This window comes from Procambarus clarkii, chromosome 37 (assembly GCF_040958095.1).
Source record: "Procambarus clarkii isolate CNS0578487 chromosome 37, FALCON_Pclarkii_2.0, whole genome shotgun sequence".
In the NCBI taxonomy this organism is placed as follows: domain Eukaryota; kingdom Metazoa; phylum Arthropoda; class Malacostraca; order Decapoda; family Cambaridae; genus Procambarus; species Procambarus clarkii.
This window is the reverse complement of record NC_091186.1, coordinates 34,555,303-34,581,242: the sequence shown is the minus strand read 5'-3', so window position 1 is coordinate 34,581,242 and position 25,940 is coordinate 34,555,303. Positions and strand designations below refer to the sequence as shown.

At 44.6% G+C, this 25,940-nt stretch overlaps 2 protein-coding genes and 1 long non-coding RNA gene across 3 annotated transcripts in view; 2 read left to right on the top strand and 1 right to left on the bottom strand.

The window, feature by feature from the left end:
- Nucleotides 1-5,887, bottom strand: part of LOC138371972 (uncharacterized) — a 6,133-nt gene extending 246 nt beyond the window's left edge. Inside the window, exons 1-2 of the long non-coding RNA XR_011230599.1 lie at nt 5,744-5,887; nt 1-1,912 (exon numbers count right to left, since the gene is read on the bottom strand). The exon at nt 1-1,912 is cut by the window's left edge and continues 246 nt beyond it. This is a non-coding gene — a long non-coding RNA (uncharacterized lncRNA). The remainder of the gene's footprint in view (nt 1,913-5,743) is intronic.
- Nucleotides 5,888-7,309: 1,422 nt separating this feature from the next.
- Nucleotides 7,310-8,194, top strand: LOC138371903 (uncharacterized). The gene has a single exon (XM_069336952.1). The coding sequence runs from the start codon at nt 7,310-7,312 to the stop codon at nt 8,192-8,194; it is 885 nt and encodes a 294-aa protein (XP_069193053.1).
- Nucleotides 8,195-9,680: 1,486 nt separating this feature from the next.
- LOC123765993 (uncharacterized) lies at nt 9,681-10,846 on the top strand. The gene is made up of 4 exons (XM_045754855.2): nt 9,681-9,838; nt 10,089-10,145; nt 10,225-10,373; nt 10,470-10,846. Exons 1-4 carry the CDS (start codon nt 9,814-9,816, stop codon nt 10,602-10,604), a joined length of 366 nt encoding a protein of 121 aa, XP_045610811.2. The 5' UTR covers nt 9,681-9,813; the 3' UTR covers nt 10,605-10,846.
- Nucleotides 10,847-25,940: the final 15,094 nt, after the last annotated feature.

Below are 25,940 nucleotides of genomic sequence, written 5' to 3'. Positions count from 1 at the left end.
TGGCATATTTTTGGGAATAATAGGAATGGGAGGAATGAGGACATCTTCACCTTTGAAAAGTCCTGTCAAGATTGTTGCTTCGGCGACGTTGTTGATTATTTTTTTTTTACTGCAAGGCGCGTGGCCTTGCAAAGTTTTGGCTGGTTGATATTTCGCAACATGATAATTGGCAAACCGAATTTCAATTGACGTACGTGTGATGGTATCCCTGGCAGATCGAGTCAATTCAACAATTCTGTTGGATAATTAACCGCTTCATCAGCTTCCACAACAGTGTCGACGGACTTGTATGTGACTGCCTTGCTTTGAATGTTAGACTGAATAATATTGTTTAGTTCGTAGACAACTTTGTTCTTGATCGCAAGAATAGCTCGTTCACTCAGCCAATCGTGATTCTTTTTTTTGGTTTGAATATTGGGAAATACTTTTTCAACCAATTCTTCTTTTGACGTCACTAAATTCTAGAAGTTATGAGGCAATGAAATTCGTCCTGAGGTCAGATCAACCGGCACGTTTCCATTCCCAATTTCCAGCAATTGATGTGAGAATATCTCAGCTGATGGATCATTTTGCAGCTGGACACGCATATTTGTAGCTAATTTTAACGTCTTTACGTGGCGCCACAAAATAGAGTATTTCAGGCAAGCATTTATTTCGTCCGCTGGTGTCGATCGAGGAGTTACAGGTAATGTTTGCCTGAAATCTCCTGCAAGCAATATTAATGCGTTCCCAAATCGTCTGATGTTTCCACGCAAATCTTGCAATGATCGATCAAGAGCCTCGAGCGATTATTTGTGGGTCATTGTACATTCATCCCAAACAATAAGTTTGCATTTCTGCAATACGTTTTCCATGCCAGATCCTTTGGAAATGTTGCACGTGGGAATTTCAATGAATTGCATTTTCAATGGCAATTTCAAAGCCGAATGAGCAGTTCTTCCATCTGGTAGCAATATCGCAACTATTCCGGACTATGCAAGGGCTAAGGTTATGCCATTTTGTGATCGAAATGCTGCCAGAATCAATATAATTAGGAAGGATTTACAAGTTCCTCCTGAAGCATCTAAGAAGATTTCTCCAAGCCCGTTATTGACAGTTTGAATTATATGATTGTAAATGCCTTTTCGCTCAAGCGTTAGCTTAGGAATATTTGATTGCACATACGACAACAGATCTCACGTGGTGTAGTTTTGTTCACGACGCAATTCTACATCGAACGAAGCAGCATCAGATCGATTCGGTGATGGTATTTCCAATTGATTAAGAACTTTGTTCGCGAATTCTAAGCACAAATCTTCAGTCATTATCAACGCTTCATTGTAGATTTTTGCTGTGAAATTCATATTCATATTTCAATTTTCCTTGCGTATTAGACGGATAATATCTTCAGCAATGTGTGATTTATATTTCTCCCATAACTCTGTTGGAGATGAAGGAGAGCAGGCAGTCAATATGATTGCAAACAATGCACAAATTTGATTTGGATGTGACGTGTTGGACGCACATTAATGCATACATCCCAGTGTCGGTCGTTCTCCAATAAATTCCGAGCTTGACATGCACTACGGAAAGTGGCATGTGTTACGCCGCTGACAAATCTCGGTGGCTGGAAACACGTTGGACCGGGCACACTTACCAACAGCTTGCGAAGACAGAAACATTCATCTTGATTGGGATGCACTGTGTACAGTCTGCCTGCCTATCGTAGTTCATTTAAATATGCCAAGTTGTCCGTCGACTCACTCTTCTCGATTGGGTCGTTCAAATAATTTTCTACTGGGATTCTATGTATAATACCGAGGCACTTCCGAATACAGCTGTGTTCTCGCAAACACGTCATTTTGACATAACGTGAAGAAAGCAGTTAACGTTGTAGCCGGTGGATTCATAGCTGTTTGTTGCACATTTGCAGCTGTAAAATAAACATGTTGTCCATTTTCTTATTTTCAAAAAAAAAAAAAAAAATACTAACGAAATATTTATATTCAAACACAGATCAATCGTCACAGCTCAATTTCACCACCAATTGCACTGAAAAATAAGAAGAACAGTTAAAAAAACGAAATGAAAAACAATGAAAAAAGAAACAAATAAGCTATACCCATGAAATGAACGGTATGGTAAACAACACAGCTCAATTCCAACGCAATGTCACACAAAATAATTAAATCAAAAGGAAAATAAATAAAAATCTATGAAAATTCAATTTATCAATGCAATCAGAAACACTGAAATGGAATCGTAACATATTATGTATAGTGTGCGTGTTGTTCGTACGTGCAACAGATGGCGCTGTTTTTCAAAAAAATATAATTTTATCGATCACAGGTGTGGTATCTAAATAGTAGGTATATAAAATCATGCACGTATATGATTGGAACGTTGTGTCAAAATTTTCAAGGAATCGGTGAAGAACTTTCGGAGAGTACAGCGTGAGTTGCTCTTATGTCCTACAGATGGCGCTGTTTTTCAAAAAAGCATGTTTTTTCCTTTCACAGTTGAGGCATGTATATAGTAGGCAAATAAAAACACTCGCCTATTCGAAGGCAACGTTGTGTGGAAATTTCAAAGCAATCGGTAAAGAGGTTTCGAAAATTTCCTTCACATGAAAAACACATGAAATACACAGTTTAAAAAAAGTATGCTTTTTTTTCCCCGTCACAGATGTGACATATCTTGAGGTTATCTTGAGATGATTTCGGGGCTTTTAGTGTCTCCGCGGCCCGGTCTTCGACCAGGCCTCCACCCCCAGGAAGCAGCCCGTGACAGCTGACTAACACCCAGGTACCTCTTTTACTGCTGGGTAACAGGGGCATAGGGTGAAAGAAACTCTGCCCATTGTTTCTCGCTGGCGCCTGGGATCGAACCCAGGACCACAGGATCACAAGTCCAGTGTGCTGTCTTCTCGGCCGACCGGCTATATAAGGACATCTATATAGTATGAATATAAAAATCCCGTTCGGATGCGAATGGAACATTGTGTGAAAATTTCAAAGCAATCGGTGAAGAACTTTTGGAGATTAGCGATTTTGAACAAATGATCATTTTCATTTTTATTTATATAGATTTATACATTTAGGTACATCGTCATTTGTTCAGCTACCCTAGACTATGAGGGGAGTACACTGTGTCAAAAAGCCAAGCTACGTGATGCTAAAGATACCCATTACACAGGATGGTTAGTCATACTGAGGTATGTGATAAGTAGTCATGGCACATAGCAGCAGTCTAGGGGGGGAAACATTCACTTGCGAGGACAGTACCATGGTTCCCCAGAATTTAATGATCAAAAGCTGGAAAGAGTGAATATCTCACAACAGTCGATGCTACACAATGTGTTAAATGGGTGCCGGTAGTACAGCCTGGTTAGTTCTAGACGCACAATCTAAAATTCCGGGAAACATTGCAGGCACAGACAGCCTCCTTAGTGAAAGTCTGCAAGTTCGAAGAAACTCAAAGTGTGGCAACAAAAATTAGACGGTCGTATCTGCTAGAGGAAGCAAGAAAAGAAAGAAAAGAAAAAAAAGATATCTTTCATCAGATGGAAATTCAAGACTTAAGTTTTGAGGGCACCACGAGAAAATAGCCGACACAAGGAACGTCGACTTTAAAACAGCAGCTGACTATGGCATGAAGTTCTGTCGTGATGGTGCTGGTCTCTGGAGACAGTCAACACGTAGGTTTGATTAGGAAAACACCAGAGTAGCTAATACTGATGACCAAACCATACAATAAAAGACAAACTAAGATGTTTCGGTCAGTCCTGGACCATTATCAAGCAGTAGTTTGTCAGCCGACTTTGCTCACAGATGGGGGACGGGGGGGGGGGGGTCAGAGCAGTGGAGTGAGAGCATAAACTGGAACCTCTATCAAGGCAAGGGAGGAACAATGTGAACCTCTATCAAGGCAAGGGAGGAACAATGTGAACAGTAATAGTTTCTAACGTTAATCTAGAAAATCTTATAAACTTGCCACCTCTTTTAGGAAAAAATGAAGGTCGTAAGGGAACAAGTCTACTATCTGAAAAGGATACTTTCGCCATCCTGAAGGTATGACGTTGGGGACTGAGAATGAGTCACCTTCAGGACAGGATAATCCAGAGCCTCGAGGACGTACTCAACATTCTCATGACAGAGTTAGTTCATGTACAGTTCGTGGAAGAATCCCTTGCACCACGTAAAGTTGGTAAGAGATGACCGAAGGGCTCTCGAATTAAATGTTAGATACAATAGTTACAAAATATCTAGTCTTCCCTTTTCTCCACGTGAGGTGGGGTGCATAAAAGTTGTTGAAATGTATACCAATATCTTTAGCTTTATTACCGAAGTGCACACCGAACATTAGCAAAGTTAATTATGCACAGAAGAAAAATTAGATTATGGTAACAGCTTTGAGCTAGTGTCGAGGCTGGAAGTTTGTATGCGCCATCGTGTTTTGCTATCTAATTACATTAAGTTTACAAATTTAAAGGGGGTGGGGGAATCTAGTGAGAGTCGTAATATAACAATCAATAGTTAGTGTGCCTGGAGCTAGGCTGTGAAGCATGACGTGTAAACAATTTAAGTCTTCCTTGGCGAGTCAAGTATCAACTCTGTTTTCGGGATCTTTACCGGATACTATAGTCAAATACGCAATTTAGTTTTTGCAGACTAAAAACTAAAACTGTCTTAGATAAAATTTATTCGTACTGAACATAACCGGCAAATTCTGAGGTTACATTTTCTGTAGTACAGGAACAAATGTTTAAAAACCAATTTACAATTAAAAATTGTAATAATAAGAAGATAGCACCATGTTTAACCACCTTACGGTTAAAACTAAAAAAATTATTCCAAGTTTCATTTAAGCCCCGATGGTCCTCGGGGGAGGACCATCGGGGCTTCATTTAAGGTTCAAGAGATCCTTCCTCGGGGGCGACTGGCCAGCATCGTGCTAATTACACGAGTGGCACGTAGTCACAGACGGGGCAACGCTGCTCCTCCTTTAAGTACACAGCTAACAGGCCGAAGGGGAAACAATAATTACTGCTAAACATTTGGTAGACAACGGGTACACCCGAGTCAGATCACCAATCTGTAGTAGAAAAAATTAAGGAACCATACTTTGCGTAATCCTTTGAAAGCGTTTATTATTAAACAAATTAAGTCACCCTTCCCATTAAAATAGAGAGAAAGTCTAACCCAACATTTCGGGCAAGTCCCATCCCTTGGGACGTGAATGGGAAGCGTATCAAAGAGGAAGTGTTGAGAGGCACGTTTTCGCCTCTCTGGAAGCGGGATGCGGGAGTTCCAACGAGGAGAGCGTCGAGGAAGGTCGTCGCGAGGGGCGAGTAGGTGTGGAAAGAGTGAAATGACTGATAATGCAAGAAAGTTAATGCAAACGTATAAACTAGTGTATTTGGAGTTAGTTATACGTTTAGTAATTAGACCTACGGTTCTCCAACCCAGAGGCCATACAACTGGCCGTAACACATTACAAATCTATTAAAAACTTTTAATCTTTATTTAAAAATTTAGGCAGAAAACAAGATCACTAAGCATTGACAGCTTATTAGTACGTAATAAGATTCTCCAGTCTGCTGCTACACACATTTCACAATATTAGTCAGTTACATTCCCACTTCATAAAAAACTAACTGGCAAATAATTTAGAAGCCATTTTAAAGCCCTTCACAATATTGCTCGCATAATTCAAGCTTAATCTATAACACGTCAGTTACACATCAAAACCAAACAAAACTTACCTTGCTGCGCTCTCACTGGAGACATTATTGGGTATCAGAACATTAGCGAAGGTACCTAAGAGAAGTATCTCTGCATTATAACACATGGTGAAGTCAGTGGAGCAGACCTGGGTGTTCTGGCAGCTGCTGGCCGACTCTTGCCTCAAGTAACCTTGAGGCAAGAGTCGAGGCTGCCACCGAACCATTCCCATGTGATTCGTAAAGCAATAAATTATTCTTAACTTAAAATATCTTCATAAGTATTAGATGCAGCTCGATGCATCTAATGCTCGCAGTATTAGATGCAACGCTTTCATCTGATAATTACCTTACCAGGCCTCGAGTTCATATAATTTAAGTTGTTCACTGTAATAATATACAGTATATTCGTTGAATGAAATATATCAATGTGTTTTGGCTTCCAGTATGATACTCTCAGTGAATCTTTAAACTGCAATCAGCAAATCGAAGCAAACTGCCCAAGTGCATTTGGTACAGATGTCGCATTATCTTACAAGTTATTAGATTTTTCACATTATATATGTTATCAAAGATTTTATTTATATACCAAAAGGGGTAACCGGTGGTGCCCGGGTCTGTCTCGCTTCCGCTGCCCAACCACTTAGGGTGGACAGTAGAGCGACTGTCTTGCTTTATGCATTTTTTTTTAATTTTTTAATTTAATTTTTTAATTTTGTCCCCCCTGTGAAGCGGAGGGACATCATTGGCCTCGAGTTTACTGGCCCAGTGTCTTACCTGGCAGTTGAGGAGGTCATGACTGATATGTTGTGGGTGAATGTGGCGTCTGTGTGCGGCGTTTAACTTTTTTCCGGGAATCGAGCTGTTGTGAAATTCAGCTCCACGGCTGTGTATCGTGACTTCGTGGACCGCTATGACGGGAGGACGTTTACTATCCCTGAAGGTGGTGGTTCGGCGGAAGTGTCGGACAGGTGCAGTGAGACTACCTACGTGGCAGTTTATGGTGCTCCCTTTGAGTTCCCTGACTCCCTTTTTCGGCGTTACTTTACCCGGTATGGGCGGGTCTTGAGTGTCCGGATGAATGCTGTCTCCTCCGGGCAGTGGAAGGGTATGCCAAATGGGACCCACACTGTGGCGATGTGACTGAAGGACTCCGTCCCTTCGTCTCTCCTGCTTCTGGGCTTCATGGTACGAGTATTCTATGGGGGTCAGCCCCGGACTTGTTTCCGGTGCGGACTATCGGGCCACCAGGCTGCAGGTTGTCATGCGAGCTGGGTTGGCCCTATGAACCTCTTCAGGGAGAAGAACTTTTCCCCGTTGGCAGTCCCAGACCTATCTCCAGGTGTCGCTGTCATGTGTGACGCTTCCCGGTCTTCTGGTGTCCCGTTGCCGGTCTTTGGTGCCCGCCTAGATGTGGTTGGAGGTGTGGGGTGTCAGGGTGGTAGTTAGTGCGACCCCGGCTCCCACACCCTGCCACCCCTGCCTGCCCCATCTCCAGTCGTGTCTCCTGTGCTGTGTGGTCTAGTGACCCCAGTCATCGAGGCTGCTCACTGACCTGAACTGTCTCCAGAAGCTGTGTCTTCGACCCGTGTCCACGTGCATACTGTGATGTCTCCTGCGGTGTGTGGTCCTGTTCCCCGGGTTGTTGAGGCTGCGTTGTTGAGTGATCGTGCGCTGCGGGGTGTTGTACGGGCAACCAGCGGTTCTGCTACAGTGCTTCCTAGCGGAGGTGATAGTTCCGACGATCTGCGACCTGTGTCCAAGCGTTCGCGACGAGCTTTGAGTCTGTCTACGCCTCGTAATGCGGCCTGGGCCGACGTCGGGGAATTTGAGGACTCCGGGAGTTCGTTTTCTGGGGATGGTGATGTGTGCGACGCTGTTGGAGTGCCTGCGGCTCCTGTGGGCCGTGTTGCAGCAGTGATGGGTCCTGTGGTGGGATTGTCGCCTAGCCCTGGTCCGGTGTCTTCTCCGGCTGCCTCCGCGTCACCGGTTGCTGGTTCCCCGGGTTGGGAGGTTGTGGCACCGGCAGAGTTTGCGAGAGAGGGTTGGGGCTTGGTGCCGGTTCTTACAAATGCTTCTGTTCCGGCGGCCTCCGTGCCTCTGGCGTCCATGTCTGTGCCTTCCGCGCCTTTGCCCTCTGCTCAGTCATCCTTTGTTACTCCGTCCCCTGTGGTGTCGGCCTCTGCACCATCGCCCTCTGTGATTGCGTCCCCTGTGACTCCGCCCGCTATGTTGCCGGCCTGTGTCCAGCCGACTCCTGTGCTTCAGTCCCCTGTGGTTCCACCGTCTGTATCAAAGCCCTCTGTGCGGCCTCTTCCCGTGCCTACCGCCCCTGTGGTGGAGGGAGCCGAGCTGGAGGTGCCTGACTTCATGCGTCGACCACGAGGGTCACGTAGTCACGTTAACGCGCCTATGGAATTGTGGGCACAGTGGGATGCCTACAGGAAGAAGTACCCACGTCGTTACTATCCGGATAAATATGAAGATGATTGACTGTGTGTGTGGTTCTTGCTTTGTGTTGCTTCTTTCTTTCGTTGGTTTGTTGAGCTATGTGTTACGGGTTCCTTTTTTTCCCCCTGTTTTCTTACCTAGTTCTTGCTGGGTTATAATGCTCTAGTGTGTTTTCTTTTTTTTGACTATTTCATTGTTTCCTATGTGTAAGATTCCATTTTTGTGTATGCTTATTTACGTTTTGTTCTCTTATCTGTGTCCTATTTACTGTGTTATATGTTCTAATGTTGGTTTGTGCTCTACCGATTCTTTATTTTATATTTTGATATTTTACTATGTCATGCAAATGTATTCTGTTTCCTTTGTTCTATGTACTGTGCTGTGTATTGCTTTGTTGTATTCCCTTGTTAATTTCCTGCATTTTCTTTACTATGTTGTATTTACAGTATTGTATAACCATGTTCTGTTATTGTGTTCTCGATTCTGTGGTGTGTTGTGTAATTTTGTATGTGTATTCCTTGTTTATATTTTACCTCTGGTTTTAATTGTGTTCCTTGTGCGCTATTGTATTCACTGACGCTTTTGGCGCGCCCCGTCTGGGTAGTGCTGCTTTTGTTTTTGTGTGTGTGTGTTCTTATGAGTTTTATGTTATTCTTTGTTTTCACTTTTGTGTTGATCTGTGTTACTTGTTATCTGTGTTGTTGTTGTTCTGTGTTCTTTGTTACTCTGCTTTCCTGTTTATATGGTTACTGTACGCTGTAATTGCTCTGTTTTAATAATAAAAAGAAAAAAAAAACTTGAACTTGAACCAGCACCCCTGAACTTTAGGGCAAAATTATGATCCGTAGAATTATTTTTACTGTTTTTGCATGATCAATGTGTCCAAGTTTTACAATGTATCAAAGATAACAATAAATCAAATCGTGTCATAAAATGATATTGAGAAATATATCATAGGAGTAAATTTGGCCCAGTGTCATTTGCACTCTTGGATGTAAATGGCGACCCGCCCATTTTTGGGCACGTACACAACAGCATTTACTGGGAGATATTGGGTGAAACTTACCCCAAAGCGAGCTACATAGTCTCCCCGGCTTGACATCTTGTTTTGATAATTACTTAGCTTTAAGTGTGTGCCTTCAACCTCGGACAAACAGACATTTCTATTTTTTATAGAATTATGGTAAGTGCAGCAGGTGGAAAAACGCATCATTTATAAGAGAATCGAATGTATTTCAAATGCATTTGGGCAGTTTGCTTTGTTTTGCTGACGGCAGTTCACGGTCACTCGATTCACTGAATCATACTGGAATGGAAAACATAATAATATATTTCATCAAATGTATATACTGTCTGTGTTATTAAGTGAACATCTTAAGTGATATGAACTCGGGGCCAGGTACGGTAATTATGCAAAGGATGCGTTGCATCTAATAATTCTGAAGACATTATAAGGCAAGAATGATTTATTGCTTCAGGAAACACATGGGAATGGTTCGGTGGCTGCCTCGAGGCTTCACTCAAGGTTACTTGGGGCAGAAGTCGGCCACCAACAGACAGAACACCCAGGTCAGGTTTACCGATCACTACCTTCCTCTGACGCAGAGATTGTTCTCGTAGTTGTTTTGCAACATTGAGGAGTGTTGTGAAAGGTAATCGGAATGGCACCGGTTGGCGCACAGTATGGTAAGATAATAAAGAAGTTATTAAGTAGACATAATACGTTTCTTATCGTTTGTTAATTTTTTTTAAATATTAATGTTAAAGCTTTTAAATTTAAATTTGTCATATTTACTACGTTAAATATATTGAAGTACACTTTAACTTGAGGTAAAAACATTTCAAAGTTTGTACTGGCTACAAATTACATTCTTTCTGAAATCTAGCACAAGTTTATTACTAATTTTAAATAACTATCTTTTTATACCGATTGCAGTTCCAGCTCACCGCATGGCCTCGGGCTCTTCAAGCCGCAGGCCTGAACATGCCCGCTGTAAGTATCAAAATACTTGATCACGTTGTCTATACTTCTCTAATCACGCCAGAAAAAGTAACTAGTTTCACTTTTCTAGTGCACCCACTTGATCATCGTGGGCGTGCCCCTGCCCCAAACTACCACAGTTTGGACATGGCAGGGCCCGATCTAACTGATCTACTAAGCTGCCCCTCTGAGGCAGTCTCTATCAATATCCCACGTGTTGGTTCTTGCCCGTGGTGTATGGTGAGTGCTTTATTGTCTTCTAGCTTGTCTCACATTTATACACTAAATCATTTGGTTTAGGTTAATTATTAATCTTGGAATGTTTCATTCAAACAGGTTGGTGACACCACCCGGGTGTTTCCCTTGTGGAGCAAGTGGGTAACCTGCTTGTGCTTTCCCCTCGGCCTCGTAGCCCTATGCCTCAATTACGAGGACCGTTGCTCATTCTGTGACTACGTGTCGACCCATTAAGGCTGAAATGACCGTCCAGTAGCGTGCAACTGGACGGTTTCCCTGAAAGATGCCTCTTGAAGCGGCTCTTGTTGGACCGTCAGGGATAAAAAAAAAATGGATAAAATTTAGGTTTTAGGGCTTGCATTTTTTAAAAGTAAATGTCTTGACATGTCATATTTTATTAAACTATATAATGTAAGTAATTTTTATAACTTTTAATTTTCTAGTTTAAGCTCTAAACGTAATAAATTTTATCTAAACTGATGTTTTAATATTCATTTTAATATGACTTAATATTGTGCCTGCTTAAATTTAAACCTACAAAGTAAATGGTTGCCACCTTTTTAATAAAGCAGAGACCAGATTTGGCGTTACTCCATAAATATTGGTTACATTAAATGTTTAAGTCATACAACACATGACTAGTGATACTACAACATACCTGCCTGAGTCTGTCGCAACTGGCAGGAAAGTTACCAGACACTCTAAACAGCCCATCGTTCACAGCTGTAATTTAAGTGTTATTTCAATCATGCACTGGTTTTGGCCCGCTTCCGCCCCCCTCCCCTTCATCCCATTCCACAAGCTTGTCATAACATGTTAAGTAATCTCTACTGGGACATTACTAGTGTAGCCAACAGAACCTGCTGTGGTAAGTTTAATTTGTATCACTATCAAATTCGGTTAACCCTACCAGGAGTTTACCTACAAATAGACACCCTGGAGCCGGTAGGTGTAGCCTGGGCGCGCCCTCTGGCAGTTTCAGGGGGTGGGAAACACTTGTATTGTTCGGGTCATTAATACACTTACAGGCGGAGGCAGTTTACAAAGTCTACACCATAGCCTTCTCTACGCAACTATCAAACTTCCACCTCACTATCTGGGCCCGTATGCGCCGTGAGGGAGCTTGGTGGTCGGCTGCCTGAGTGATGCTCCATGGGACAACTCTGACCATTTGTGGCCTTGGGCTCCTGGTGTTGCCTTCTCCAATTATGCCGGACTGCTTTTGTTAGTGTTTCGTTTTCTACCCCTCTATCTGCTAGTTTCCTGCTGACCTTACCTGTTCAGCTCGTTGATACTGTGAGGTGGGCTTAGTGGACGGCTGCTGGAGAGTGATGCTCCATGGGACAGTCATGTCCTTGTGTAGCCTTGTACTGCTGACCATCTCAAATTTTGCTCAACTTTTCCTTTTCCTTCTGTTACTTTTTTTTTTTCTTTCCTCTTCTATCTGCTCGTTTCCTGCCGACCTATTGCCCGTTTTTGTTATTCCTTTGGACTTCTTCTATTTTGACGCCTGGGTGCTTAAGGAGGCATACTCTTGTACCCGTGAAAGTGTAGTACCCAACGTAGAGAGCGAGGGTAACCTTTTATTGTCAAACCCCTTTAGTCACGACCCGATCTCGACGGACTGACGGTTCTTAAGGTGGCGTTTGTGGGGCGTATACTCACGACGCACCCCTAGGAGGCCCCAGCATGCTCGGCGATAGCTTCTTGTTGGGTGTCCTGCCTCTAATTGTGGCTCCATCGTGGGGTGTGGGGGGGGGCCCCCATTCGTGAATGAATATTTATGGTTCGTACCTATGTTGTGTTCTGTTCCTCTTTTACCTTCTCAGGCTCGTGGGGTGGGCGACTAAGCTCCCCCGAGTAGATCAGTGTTGGAAAACCGGGCTCTGTAGCCTCCGCTGCATTGGGCCCCGACCTTGCTCCTTCTGACTACTCCACTCGGTTCCCCTCCGTCTGTTGGGTCGAGCTCCCAATGGTGACTACCTCGTCCCCTGGCACGGCTTCATCTCTAGTTGTAACTACTGCACCTTTTAACCCTCTCTCTGGGGGTTCTCAACGCCGTCCTCGACACGGCCGCCCTCGCTTAATTCCTTCCCATTCTGATGGCTATAAAGCCTTGATTGGTCCCACTTCGTGGGCCAAATACTTTGATCTCCTCCCTCTTGATTCTGTGCCTCCTGACGATTTCTCCCTCCATCGACATCTTGTTAATTCCGTGGATGCCTGTTACCTTCAACCCTACACGTCTTGGTACACGTATTGTTGATGCTCCATCTCATGATGCAGCTTCCCGCTTGACTGCCTTGTCCTGCCTTGGCGAGACCCCTGTTCAGGTCTCGAAGAACGCTAAGTTGAATGCCAGTGTTGGCACTATTCTCCTCCCGCCCCATGTTGCGACCGGTGTTCGGAATCTGCAGGACTGCCACGATGATATTCGGCGTATTCTCGATGCCCAGGGCCATTCTGTCATCCAGGTTGACAAGTTTACTCGTCCCCCTCGTGGTCGTCGCCGTCAACCCCTTTGGGTTGTGAAGATTACCTTTGATGGTAGGACCCTTCCACCCTCTGTCATTCTTGCTGGTGCCAGGTGCTCTGTCCAGGAGTACATTCCTTCTCCTAGGCTCTGTAACAAGTGCTGGAGGTTTGGGCATGGTGCCCTTCGCTGCTCTGGGACTGTCTGTCCTTTGTGTGAGGGTGAAAGTAACTAAGGAGTGCACCTCTCCCGAGGTTCGCGGCCTCGACTGCGGTGAGGCCCATCCTACCTTCACCCGTGCGTGTATCCATTACAAGCTTGAGGCAGCCGCCCTCAACTTGAAGCACCGTGAGCATTTATTTTTCACTGAGGCGAGGTGCCAGGTTCGCCAGGTCCCGCCTTATTCTAATGTCTCTTATGCTCGTGTGTTGCACTCTATCCCTCTTCGTTCTTCCCACCTTCCTCACTTGCAACCGTTTCCGGGCTTTGGACCCTGTTACGCCCGCTGCCCCCTCCTCTGTTCCTTTGAGTTCTGTCCCGAAGGGTACCCCCTCCTGGTCCTCTGTCTGGGGTTCCCCTTCTTTATACCTGGTCTGTCATGTCTCCTGTGTCTTCTTCCTCGTCTCCATCCGATCCTCCTTCCCATCCTTTTCCTCAATCTATTGACTCTCCCCGCCGCCTGTCGGTGCGGGCTGATGTCCATCGCTCTCCTAACGGCCGTCGTGTGTGCTCTCGTTCAGCTAATGTCGAGATGCTGGACTCCGTTGCCCGGTACATAGATGCTGGGACACCGGTCTCTTTAAGTCAGAAGCGTAAGCCTGGCTCTTCTTCCTCATCCTCGGCGGGTAAGAAGGCTTTGCTCTCTTCGTTGGCCCCTACTACTGCTCCTTCCCCTCCCGTTTCGGTGGTTGCACTCAGTTCCTGCTATGTGGGTTTCTTTGCCCCCGCTTCCCTCAGTTGCTGCTCATGCTGAGGTGTGCTCCCCTCTTTCTACTCCCCCTCTTCCTGCTGTTGTCCTTGACTGCTCCTCTCCGTTGTCTCCTCTTCCTTCTCCTCCGGACCCCGCCCGCCCACCTCTGGTCTGTTCTCCCGCTTCCTTCCATCCGTCTTTGCTCAGTTTACCCATGCCCCCTAACCCTGACTTTGCTGACCCTGATCTTCTTTAACGTGCTGTTACTTTCACCTTTATTTCTTCCTTGTTCTCTGTCCTTTCTCTTCTCGTCGATGTCTATTCTTCAATGGAACGTTAGAGGTTATTGCGCCAATTAACTCAAACTCCAACTTCTGATTTCGCGGTTTTTGCCCCTTTGTGTCCGTCTCCAGGAGCCGATGCTTGGTGCTCGTCCTGGTCGCTTCCGTGGCTATTCCTTTCTCACCCCCCCCCCCCAGCTGTTCCTAACTCTTCTGCTCTCTTGATTTGCTCTGATGTTCCCTTTGTCCCCTTACTTTTTCCTTCGCCACTCCATTGTTCTGCTGCTCGTATCTTTGTGGGGAAATGGTACACTGTTTGTTCCATTCATCTTCCCCCCCGAGTGTCCAGCTTTCTCTTCCTGATCTGAAACACTTACTGGACTCCTTGCCGGAGCCTGTGCTCCTGCTGGGTGATTTAAATTGTCGTCATTCCCTTTGGTATGATGTTCTGACGAACACCCAGGGTCGCCTTCTTGAGCCGTTTATCCTCTCTTCTTCCCTGTCTCTTCTGAATTCTGGTGAGCCCACACATTTGGTCTCTCGGAGTCGCACCCTTTCCTGTCTTGATCTTGTTCTTTGCTCTTCTTCTCTTTACTTATATTTCACGTGGCAGGTTCTTGATGACCACCATGGCAGTGACCATTTCCCTATCCTTGTTTCCTTTTTCTCTTTTTGCCCTTCCCTCTCCTTCCCTAGGTGGCAGTTTGCCAAGGCGGCCTGGAACCTATTTACCCTCGGTGCTGCTCTCTCTGACCTCTCCCTTCTGCCTCTCCCTCGTGCTCTCTTCCTTTTTCATGAGTCTTCGACGCTGCCCTCCACTCTATTCCTCGCTCTTCCTCTCGGGGTCCACGGAAGTGCGTTCCCTGGTGGAATGTGGACTGTGCTCGGGGCTGTCCGCTGTAAGCGTGCAGCCTGGAAGAGGCACCGCTGTCGGCAGACGGCGATTCTTTAATTTTGGAAAGCGAGTGCGGTGGCCCGTAAGGCTATCCGTATGGCTAAGCGTGAATGTTGGGCATCTTGTGTCTCCACAATTACGTCCGAAACTCCTCTACCACAGATCTGGAAGCGTATCCGCAAGATAGCGGGTAAGTTCGTTCCCGATGTTTCACCGGTCCTTCACCTCCATGGTACTCTTGTGGCGGACCCGTTGCAGGTCGCTTCCGAACTGGGTTTCCACTTTTCTTCTGTTAGCTCTGGTCTTCATCTTCCCCAATCTTTCCTTCTTCGTAAACCTGTCCTTGAGTCTCGTCCTTTAGATTTCTGCACTAGTCTTCGGCTTCCCTATAATGATCCCTTCTCTCTCTCTGAACTTCGTTCTGCCCTGGCCCTCTGCGGTTCTACGGCAACGGGCTCCGATGGTATTCATTATGAGATGCTTCGCCATCTCCCTCCGTGCACGTCTCGGTATTTACGGAGTCTGTATAATCGGATCTTGGAGTCGTCGTCAGTCCCTGAGGACTGGCTCGATGCCGTTGCCCTCCCTGTTCGCAAACTGGGGTCTCTGGGTACTTCCCCTAAGGACTTTCGCCCTATTGCCCTCACACAACCCGTTCTCGCAAATTTAATAAGTCAATATTGACTTATTAAATATGTGCATAGGTGACATACTTAACATAATAGATACCCTTAAAAAGATTCATAGAAAACACCGACCTTACCTAACCTACTTAGTATGTTAAGATAAGCATCTTATTGCTTCGTAATTACAATTATTACCTAACCTATAATAGGTATAGGTTAAGTAATAATTGTAATTACGAAGCCATAAGATGCTTATCTTAAGATACTAACAAGGTTAGGTAAGGATGGTGTTTTCTATGAATCATTTTAAGGGTATCTATTATGTTTAGTATATCACCTATGCACGTAGTTTATAAGTCAATATTGACTTTACGAATTTGCGAGAACGGGTTGCCTCACAAGTTGTCTGCAAACTCTTTGAACGTATGGTTAACGTTCGTCTGATGTGGTTCCTGGAACACCATCACCTCCTCTCCCCTTCTCAATTTGATTTCCGCAAGTGCCGCAGCACGACAGATGTCCTGGTGAACTTGGAGGTCTATATTCGTACTGCTTTTGCTGCGAAGACCTCCGTTGTTGCCGTCCTTTTTGACCTGGAAAAGGCTTACGACACCACTTGGCGTTATCATATCCTATCTCAACTTCATTCTTAGTGCCTTCGTGGTCATCTCCCTCTCTTTCTCCGCAGCTTCCCGTCTCGTCGTTCCTTTCGGGTGCGCCTTGGTACCGCTCTCTCTCCCTCTTTTCAGCAATATGAAGGTGTGCCCCAGGGTAGTGTTCTGAGCACTACTCTTTTTCTGGTTGCCCTCAATGGTCTTCTTTCCTCTCTTCCTTCAGGTGTCTTCTCCGCTCTCTGTCGATGATCTTACCCTTTGTTGTCAGGGTGATGATTCGCCTCTCCTTCAGCGCCGGCTTCAACTTGCAATTGATGCCGTGTCGTCTTGGGCCACCGATCATGGCTTCAAGTTCTCTACTTCTAAGACTTGTGCCATGACTTTTACACGGAAACGGGTCGTTCTTCGTCCCTCTTTGTCACTTTATGGTCATCCCCTTGAGTACAAAGATTCCGCGAAGCTTTTGGAGTTATTCCTTGACACTCGTTTGTCTTGGTCTCCCCATATCTCTTACCTCCGTGTTGAGTGCTCTAAGGCCCATACCCTCCTTCGGGTCTTGTCCCATACTTCTTGGAGGGGCAGATAGGCACACTCTCCTTGCTTTACATTCCTCACTCGTCCTGTCTAAACTCGATTATGGTTGCCCTGCTTACTCGTCCACTTCTCCTTCTCTTCGCCGTCTTGATGCTTTGCACCATGTTGGGTTGCACCTCGGCTCTGGTGCCTTTCGTTCGACTCTCGCCCTCAGCTTGTAGTTGACATTGGATTCCTATCTCTCCAGGACTGCTGTGATCGCTACTGTCTTCGCTATCTGGCGCGGTCTTTGCAACATCCTTTCTCTCGCCTCTGTCGTGCTTTGACTTTTACCCCTCCTGTAGTTCCTGTTCCTCTTCACCACCTCCCTCTTTCTGTCTGGTTATCTCGCTTATAGGTCTCTCTTTCCATTCGTCTTTCTCATATTTCTCCTCGTATTGTTCCTTCCTTGCCCCCGGGTAGGGGTCCCCTTTCCGAAGTTTTGTAAATACTTGACCCGCATTACTAAAGCTTTTACCCCTCCTACGGTTCTAAAACGCCTTTTCCTCGAGCACTTTTCTTCTCACTCCCGCTCCGTTTCTGTCTTCACCGATGGGTCTAAGTCAGCGGACGGTGTTGGCTACTCTGTTGTTTTTCCTGATCGCACTTATATGTGTCGCTTGCCTCCGGAGACTAGCATCTTTACAGCGGAACTTTATGCTATTCTCTATGCTCTTCGTCTCCTGCTTTCTCGTTGTCAGTCTTCCTTTGTAGTTGTTGTTGACTCTCGTAGTGCCCTCTTGGCTCTCGGGTCCTTTAATCCGGTTCATCCAGTGGTTGTCGAGATCCAGCATTGGCTGTTTCTCGTTCACAGTAGATTTAAGTCGGTTGAGTTTTGTTGGGTTCCCAGCCATATTGGTGTGTCTTTAAATGAGCGTGCGGATGCTGCCGCTAAGGAAGCTGTCCGCTCTTGTCCCATCTCTCGTAAGGGCATTCCGTATTCCGACTTTTACCCGGTTATCCATTCCTCAGTCCTTACCCGTTGGCAGGCTTCTTGGTTGTCTGTTACTGGTAACAAGCTACGTACTCTTAAATGTTGTGTTTCCTCGTGGCAGTCCTCCTTCCACCGTAACCGGCGGTGGGAAACAGCTCTGGTGAGGTTGCGTATTGGCCATACTCGCTTAACCCATGGTCACTTGATGGAGCGCCGCCCTGCTCCTTATTGTCCTAGTTGCATTGTCCCTCTTACGGTCGTGCATGTCCTTCTTGAATGTCCTGACTTCCAGGACGAGCCTGTGTCTTGCTTTCCGACCGCCCCTCGCGGTCACCTGTCCCTCGATAGTATTCTTGGTGACTCGGATACTTTTGATATCGTTCGCCTTATGCGTTTTTGTTCTCATGTTGGCATCCTTGGTGATATTTAGCGCCCTCTGATTATTTTGCATATTTGATGGTGCTACATAGCCTTCCCGGTTTGGTGCCTTCTTTTGATAATTACTTACTTACTTCTGCTGCTGTTTATTTAAGGGCGACGACGATCGTGGGATCGGATGCGCCCCACCATACCTGTATAGGGTTAATCGCGGAGCCTAATGGCGAAATGAATGCTGCTTATCAGCGGAAAGTAATGTGCCTAATGATCAATTAACACACAGGCAGGCAGATGATTGGGGAGCCTCAGGGTGACGAGCACCGGCCCCGCCCCACACAGAGAACACTGGGTAGCAAAACCAAAAACTCGACCTCCAACTAAAATGTAAAAGTTATCCAGTGTCCTCGGCAGAGCAGAAGCCAGCCGCCAACCACGGCTGAGGGCTGGGGGCACACCAGGAGCCCACCAAGATCCACCAACTCCTGGCACCTCTCGGTCAAGCCAGCACCTGCATCTGCAACCCGTTCTCACACTTGCTTATAGTCAACATTTGGCTTATTTATAAGTGCATATGTGACATACTAATTTATTGTAAATATTTGAGTTTACCTTGAAAAGCTGAATAGAAAGCACCGACCTAACCTAACATTCTTAGTATGTTAAGCATCTTATTGCTTCTTAATTACAATTAGTACTTAACCTATACCTATATTGATATTATAGTTTTATAAAAATAATAAAGCAAAACTAAAATATTTAAATAAATTGTAAAGTAACTCTGGATATTGTCAAATTTTGTATAAAATCTCTATTGTTTAATAAAACCGAAAAAACAAATTCCTAATATTAAAACTCGTGTATTAACTCTTTATAAAAAGAGTTAATACATTGAAAACAAAATATAACTTGGAATATACCACATACGTACTTAATAATAAGCGAAATAGTGACTATAAGCAATAAGTCATATATGTACTGTCTTGTGTGAGAGTAGGTTGGCATCTTAATAATTATGAAGATAATATAAACAAAAATTCATTTATTACTTTATGAATCACAAGGGAATGGATCGGTAGCTGCCACGAGGCTTCCCACAAGGTTGCTTGAGGCAAGAGTCAGCCAAGAACCGGCGGACCACCCGGTCGGGGTTCACCGGTCACTATTCGCAATGCCACCGGTAGGAGGACATTCGGCTAAAATATTTCGGTGTTGGTCAGATATTTGGGTAATGAATTGATTGGTTTTACTGTTTTCTTTTTCGGGGGGGGGGGGGGGGGGGGGGGGTTGAGTGTGAATATACTTTAGGGCTAAAATATTATTTACTTTGTTCCCAAACTTCTTTAAATTTTATTCTAGTTGCGACTGGCCGTGTTGCTTCTGAAGCAACACGTAGTCCGATTGACTATGCTCACAGTAAATATTACTTATTTGTTTGTTTACGTAATAAGAAAAAGTAATATTTTTTGTTACTTAATAATAAATATTACTTATTGTTTTTCCTGCTTTGGTAGACACGGCTTAATGAAAGTTACAATTTTTAATGTTTATTTTTCTCCCCAGTATGTGCCCGCAATCACCCTTCAACTCCCGCAGTCCACTTGTGGAAAGGCCTGACCTGATAAATCAACTCCACTGCCCCTTTGACACGGTCCCTGTCAGTGTCTCTAGGGACGGCACATGCCCGCACTGAGGGGAGAGTATATCATAACTTTTATTACGTTTTTCATAGGCACTCTGGTTTAAATATTAAACAACTTTTTCTTAATCAGATTACCGACATGACCCGGATGTACCCCACTTTAACTAAGTTTGTAGCCTGCTTCCTCTTCCCCTTCGGTCTGCTGGCTTTGTGCTTCAACTATGAAGACCGTTGCCTCACTTGCAACTACGTTTCTTCCAGCTGAAGGGGAAGCTGGTCCTGGCCAGCCAGAGTAAGGCAGGTCACCCTCCCTGAGGAGGTCCCTGGAAACAGGGGTCACGAGGACTATCAGGACTAAGAAAATGAACAAGGACCCAAGTCTACAGGTTTTAGAACAGATGGTAGCAAAACCTGTTGCCTTCTTTTTAGTGCTACTAATGCTTTATAATTGCATTGTCATATGGTGTTTTAATTCTTGTATTACAGATTAGTTTCAGCTGTCTGGTTCTTGACATGTCTTGATAACAAATTTATATAAATCTTTTGTGTACTTACTTTTGCTTCTACTTTCAATATGGAAAGCTTTGTTTATATAAAAACCCTTGGCATTCAAATGCCAGCCTCTGTTTAACAAACTGTATTGAAGTTACGCATTTAAACATCTTTCTGCCTCTCTTTAAGGTCTAAATGGCGAGTAATTTTAACATTGATCATAACTGGTGACGCAAGTGTTGGTTAGAAAATAACTTTTTCACTGGTCACTGCTGGTACCTGGACTCTATAGGCTTTCAGAAATTTTTCTACTCTCAAAGCCAGGCTTAGAGCTTAGGCCAACAGGCTGTACGCTTTCAACTGCACTTCCACTACAGTAAGCGGGTCTGCAAGAGTGCCGGACCAACTATAAAGTTTTCAGCAGTTATATACTTGTTGGGGGGATGTGTAACGGTGGACTTTTTAAGAGGTACCATAGGCACATACCATTACCCTTCTCTGGCTCTTAAATTCCTTCTATATGTTCCCTCTAGGATTTTTCTGGTATATAATTCAGTACATTGTGCTTTAGAGACCTCAACATTTTAGGTGATTTATCGTCAATGCTGCATGCCAAAATAGTTTACTCTAATCAAAGCAAGAGATTGTTCTGTATATTCACGTGCTGTTCCCTCAAGGTGTCAAGCAAAGTTAGTAACATGTTAAACTAACATTGTTGGAGCGTTCTTACTCGGTGAAATACTATGGCTAGTACCGAGAAGCAGGAATAGAATGTTACTGTCAGCCATTTAATAGCTGAACCTACCGACTGGTAGGTTTAGAGAGCTACTTAATAGGAGACAGGCTTTGGAATCTTGCCTGGCGAGGCAGTTTTTATTCGCTGGCTAGAAGGGGTGGCAGCCGGTTACCCGCTGTCCTTCCCTCCATTCTTCTAGTCCATTGGGAGAAACGTGCTCTAGTAACGTCCATGCTGTCCCAATATTGACTTCGTAGTTTGTCGTCACATGGAATATGGGTCTACTATGGCCACGGTCAAGGTAAATTTACGGCGGCGCTAATGTGGCTAGTTTCGTGCAACTGAGTTTGGCGCCCAACCTTAACTTTCATAAAGCAACACAATAGCTACTTCTGGGACCAATTGTTACTAACTTTCAAGTAAAAGTATTGTCACTGATTAGATTTGTTAGAGCAACAATGTAGATATCAGTGCAAAATAGTAGGCATGATCAGAGTAGCACATTTACTCGCCAAGCGCCAGAAAATACTTTATGAAGGTGGTCCAAAGATGTTCCTTAGACCTGCAGGGATGAAGCTGGCGAGTTCCGAATGAGAAGGTACAGAGGAATTTGAAGAGTGACAGTAAAAAAATTAGAGTAGTTTCCTCTTAAAGTGGTTACCACTTAAAGCTAAGTGCCCGACCCTGGACACACAGATTCTGCTCCTGTTTGATAGTGTTCACTGTACCTGTAAAGTAGTGCGCTTTCCGGGAGTCCTTATTCCCTAAACTATTAATGTTTGGTTGACTGCCCTAGCTTTAAGACTGTCAGTGTTTGCTGGGTACTCAGCCATATTTGGGTTTTTAAAAATTCAAACACCGCCATTACGGCCAATCATACTTGCCCATTTTCTCCTGGGAATATTTCCCTTGTTCAGATTTTAACTCAGTCATTCAGTTCGCAATCTGCAACCTTTCGAAAGGTTGTTAGTCTGACATTATTGGTATCAAATTGCGCTCTTAAGGCGCCTTATCCAGTCTTTTCATCCTACCACTGGAAATGGTTAAAACTGTTTTAGCCAGTTTGCATATTAACCAAGCGCACTTAGCTCTTTGGTGCAAAAGTTAACTCTGAACTGTATTTTATCATAGTTCGGTCACAGTAGGCTACTAGCTCGGGAGTTTATTACATCGGTTAAGGGACCAAATATAAGCCGAAAATCATCAGCTTGTCTTCTACGTTTAGAATGTTAGAAGGGACAATTTATTCAGTGTCCCTTTAAGTTAATTAAAATGGTAACAAATCGGACAAAATTAATTAAGTTATATTAAAACTACCCAGAACAGAACCAAATTACAATTTAAAAAGATTTAAAACCTTAAAATGCACGAAACTTTAAAAGTTTTAAAACAGTCCCAGCAAAGTCAATTTTAAAAGTGCAGCAAAGTGCTGTCAGCGTAGTCACCATCCCTCCGCCTGACGTAGTGTGACGGTGTCCACCCCTGCATTTCTTCCTTCTCAGCTTAGAAGAGTCATATCTCCATAGCCTAAGTGTTCTCTGATGTTCTGGGAACATTTTCATGTGTGGGAAAGCGTGGAGCGTGATATAGCTGGCTGTAAAATGGCCAGCTAGGTTTGATAATGTAAGGGGCTTACGCCTTTTGAAGCACAGGAGGTGACGAGCCATCCTGTTTCCCGCCAAGACGTCCTGACGCTTCCCGGCACCTGATTGACCAGGTGAGGTCACGTGCCAGAAGTGACCAATGACGAGAGCCCTCGGGCGGTGTGACGTCATGAGGCGGAGGGCGCGGGGCAGCTGGCACCTGGGCGGGAAGACAGTACGTCACGAGTCGTCAGAGAGGGAAGACGCGCTAGAGCGAGCTCCGGACCTAGAGAGCCCTTACCAATAGATTTAAGCTCCGGTTCGATTCTGCAGACAGTCTGGAAAGCCATCCAACTTCCGTGGAGTGCCCGGAGGCAAGGACGGACCGGATTGAAGAGCCAAGAGCAGTATCAAGAGTCTGCAGCAGAGGGAACGTTGGGCTGGTGACGTCTGGGACGCCCACTAGAGGAACACTCTTACACATCAAGCGAGAAGCTGGGGCCGGGCCCAAATCTACTGGCAGTAAGGCGAGGGGAAGCTGTGCTGGACTGTGAAGAGTCGACAGTGCCAGTGAGTGCGGAGGACGATGACGGAGGTGCCTGTCTCCAGTACCCCAGAGAATAGGAGGAGGAAGGCAGTACCTGTTGGATGTGAGCACGGCGAGGACGCGTTACCACGAAGGTGACGGAGGAACCTGTGTGTGTGTGTGGGAACTGTTCATCAGGAGACCAGGAGCCAGAACCAGGAACCTCAACATCCCTCAACAGAGGACGAGTCAGTTTCATGGTTTGAGTGAAATAAGGTAGATAATTGTCCCTCCCTTACCCCTTTTTGAGTTAGGCGAGTTAGAGTATTTTATATGTTGTGAACATTTCTTCTCATTTTATTGTCTAAGTGACAGGACGTTAGGCTAGGAGCCAAAAACTCATTTAGGCATGAGTTGGTGTGGGTAAACATTAAGGTGGTGATGTTAGTGATCCTGGAAGGGTAGTTGGTGAGCAAGGAGCCACCAACGTACTCTGAAACGTCCAGCTGATCGCCTTGTTAGAGGCGTGGGAAATCTCGACATTCTGACAGCTAGAGCCGTCAGCTGATCATGCTGCCAGAGGCGAGGTGTGTGCAATTAGCATTTAACAGATTATGCTCGAGAACAAGTTACTAGAAGTTAACAGAGTAACTGGCATCCTTACCTTCCAGGTACATGTCGTCCCTTCCTGAGGATATACTGGGGCATCCGAGGATAATCCTCATAACTTCGTTTTCCATCATTTCCAGTCCTCCAAGCATTTTCTCAGGCACTAGAGCAAGCATTGGTGCAGCATAATCGACCAGAGACCTAATATATGAAAGATACATCATTTTGCCAATTCTCACCTTTGCAACATTTACATATATACGTACACATAATATACAATCACCTACACAAATACAAAAATCAACAATCTTTTGTATCACAAGTGATTCAACAAGAGGTTCACAACAGTCACTATACAAGGCACTTTACATCTATGGAGAGTCACACAGTTACTAGTCTTGCTCCACACCCACCCAACTGGGCGGCAGCTTCACAGTCATGGGCATGCATTACTTACAGTAAGCAAATTTTGGATACTTCGTTAAGATTTCGGGCAGCACATCACTATGAATGAAGTACTTACACATTTCTTGGACACCATTGATGGTGTTATCTCTGAATTCCGCGATTTTTTCACATGCCATTATATAATGACGCAAAGTATGCGAATAGTTCTGCTGACAGAGTTTACATTTAGTCAAATCTACATCAAAAAGATGTTACCAACTCCCAGAGATACTTGTAGCCGAGCCTAAGCCTAGCAGTGGTAACATCTAGACGTCTGCTAACCTTATTGAATGACCCATAAACGTGCGGTACTTCCTGCATAATAGAATGATAGATGGTGGAACTGGTATGAATTTCACTTTGCCTTAAGTCTACGAGATTTAGTTGATGTTCCCGGAATATTTCTGCCCTCAAGCTGCTCAAAGGCAGTTCAAGTTGATAATCAATTCCCTCTTTACGAGCAAAAGTCTTGGTCAACTCATCAGTTCTATTATATATATATATATATATATATATATATATATATATATATATATATATATATATATATATATATATATATATATATATATATATATTGCTTATTGACATTGCTCGCCTCACAGCAGTAGCAGCCCCACATGCAGGGGATTTCCTGTTAGCAACCCCAATGTCGGCAACTGGCACGCGTCTCACACCACACGCCCTCCGAATTGCTGTGGCCCTTCGCCTTGCTGCCCCAATCCACACCAGATATAGGTGTATTTGCGGCGAGGTGGTGGCTGACAGGTACGGCCACCATGGCCTACTCTGCCAAAGCACAGGGGGATGGCACTCGAGGCACAGTGAAGGTAACGACATCATCAAGAGGAGCCTCACCACAGCTGGATGCCCAGCTGAAAGAGAGCCCCGTTACCTAACGCCCCGTAACTCTGATGCTCTTATTGGTCGCCCGGATGGTATCACAGTGAACCCCTGGAAGAATGGCAAGCAGTTGGTATGGGACTACACGTGCGTATCAACCCTGGCTAACATCTACATTAACCTCAGTGTTGCACAACCAGGTGGCGCTGCCACCCACAGGGAAGCAGCCAAATCCCGTAAGTATAGAGAACTGGATCACCACTACAATTTTGTCCCCATTGCTTCTGAGACACTCGGCGCCTGGGGTAAAAGTGCTACCAGTTTTTTGAAGGAACTGGGTTCTAGGCTCATTGAAACAACAAGGGACCCTAGAGCTACCAGCTTTCTTTTCCAGCGCCTCAGCGTGGCGATACAGAGGGGAAATGCGCACTGCATCCAGGGTTCCTGCCCGCCATCTGAGGAGCTGGAGGAACTCGACAACCTATGATAACCATCTTTGCAACCTATATGTAACTCCTTTTTTGTAACAAGGTTCAAATAAAGCAAATATATATGTGTACATACAAAAGAATGGGGGTGGTAGGAGAAGATAATATTAGTGTTCAGTGAGAGACCACAAGGTCTCCTCTGAATACTTATTATTTTCTTCTCCGAGGCTATGGGTCCCCACATTGGCACCAGAGGTGGTACCCTCACACATTTTTTTTTATATATATTATATATTATTTTTATATATATTATTATGTTTATTTATATATTATTTTTTACCTAGTAGCCAGAACACACTTCTTGGCCTACTATGCAAGGCCCGATTTGCCTAATAGGCCGAGTGATTTTCTTTATTTGCAATAAATTGTTTCCAATTAGTTTATTTGAATTATTATTATTATATTATATTAAGAATATAAATTATTGACTTAATTGTGTTAGTTTAGGTTAGGTTAAGATAGGTTAAGTTAGGTTAGGTAGGGCTGGTTACGTTTGGTCATATATCTACATTAGTTTCAACTT

What these genes read in the sequence shown, in the direction of transcription:
- LOC123765993 (XM_045754855.2), top strand. Translation starts at nt 9,814, where the DNA reads ATGGCACCGGTTGGCGCACAGTATG. An exon ending in ACCGGTTGGCGCACAGTATG is followed by an intron (nt 9,839 to 10,088) that starts GTAAGATAATAA and finishes TACCGATTGCAG; the next exon opens with TTCCAGCTCACCGCATGGCC. An exon ending in CAGGCCTGAACATGCCCGCT is followed by an intron (nt 10,146 to 10,224) that starts GTAAGTATCAAA and finishes TCACTTTTCTAG; the next exon opens with TGCACCCACTTGATCATCGT.
- LOC138371903 (XM_069336952.1), top strand. Translation starts at nt 7,310, where the DNA reads ATGTCTCCTGCGGTGTGTGGTCCTGTTCCCCGGGTTGTTGAGGCTGCG.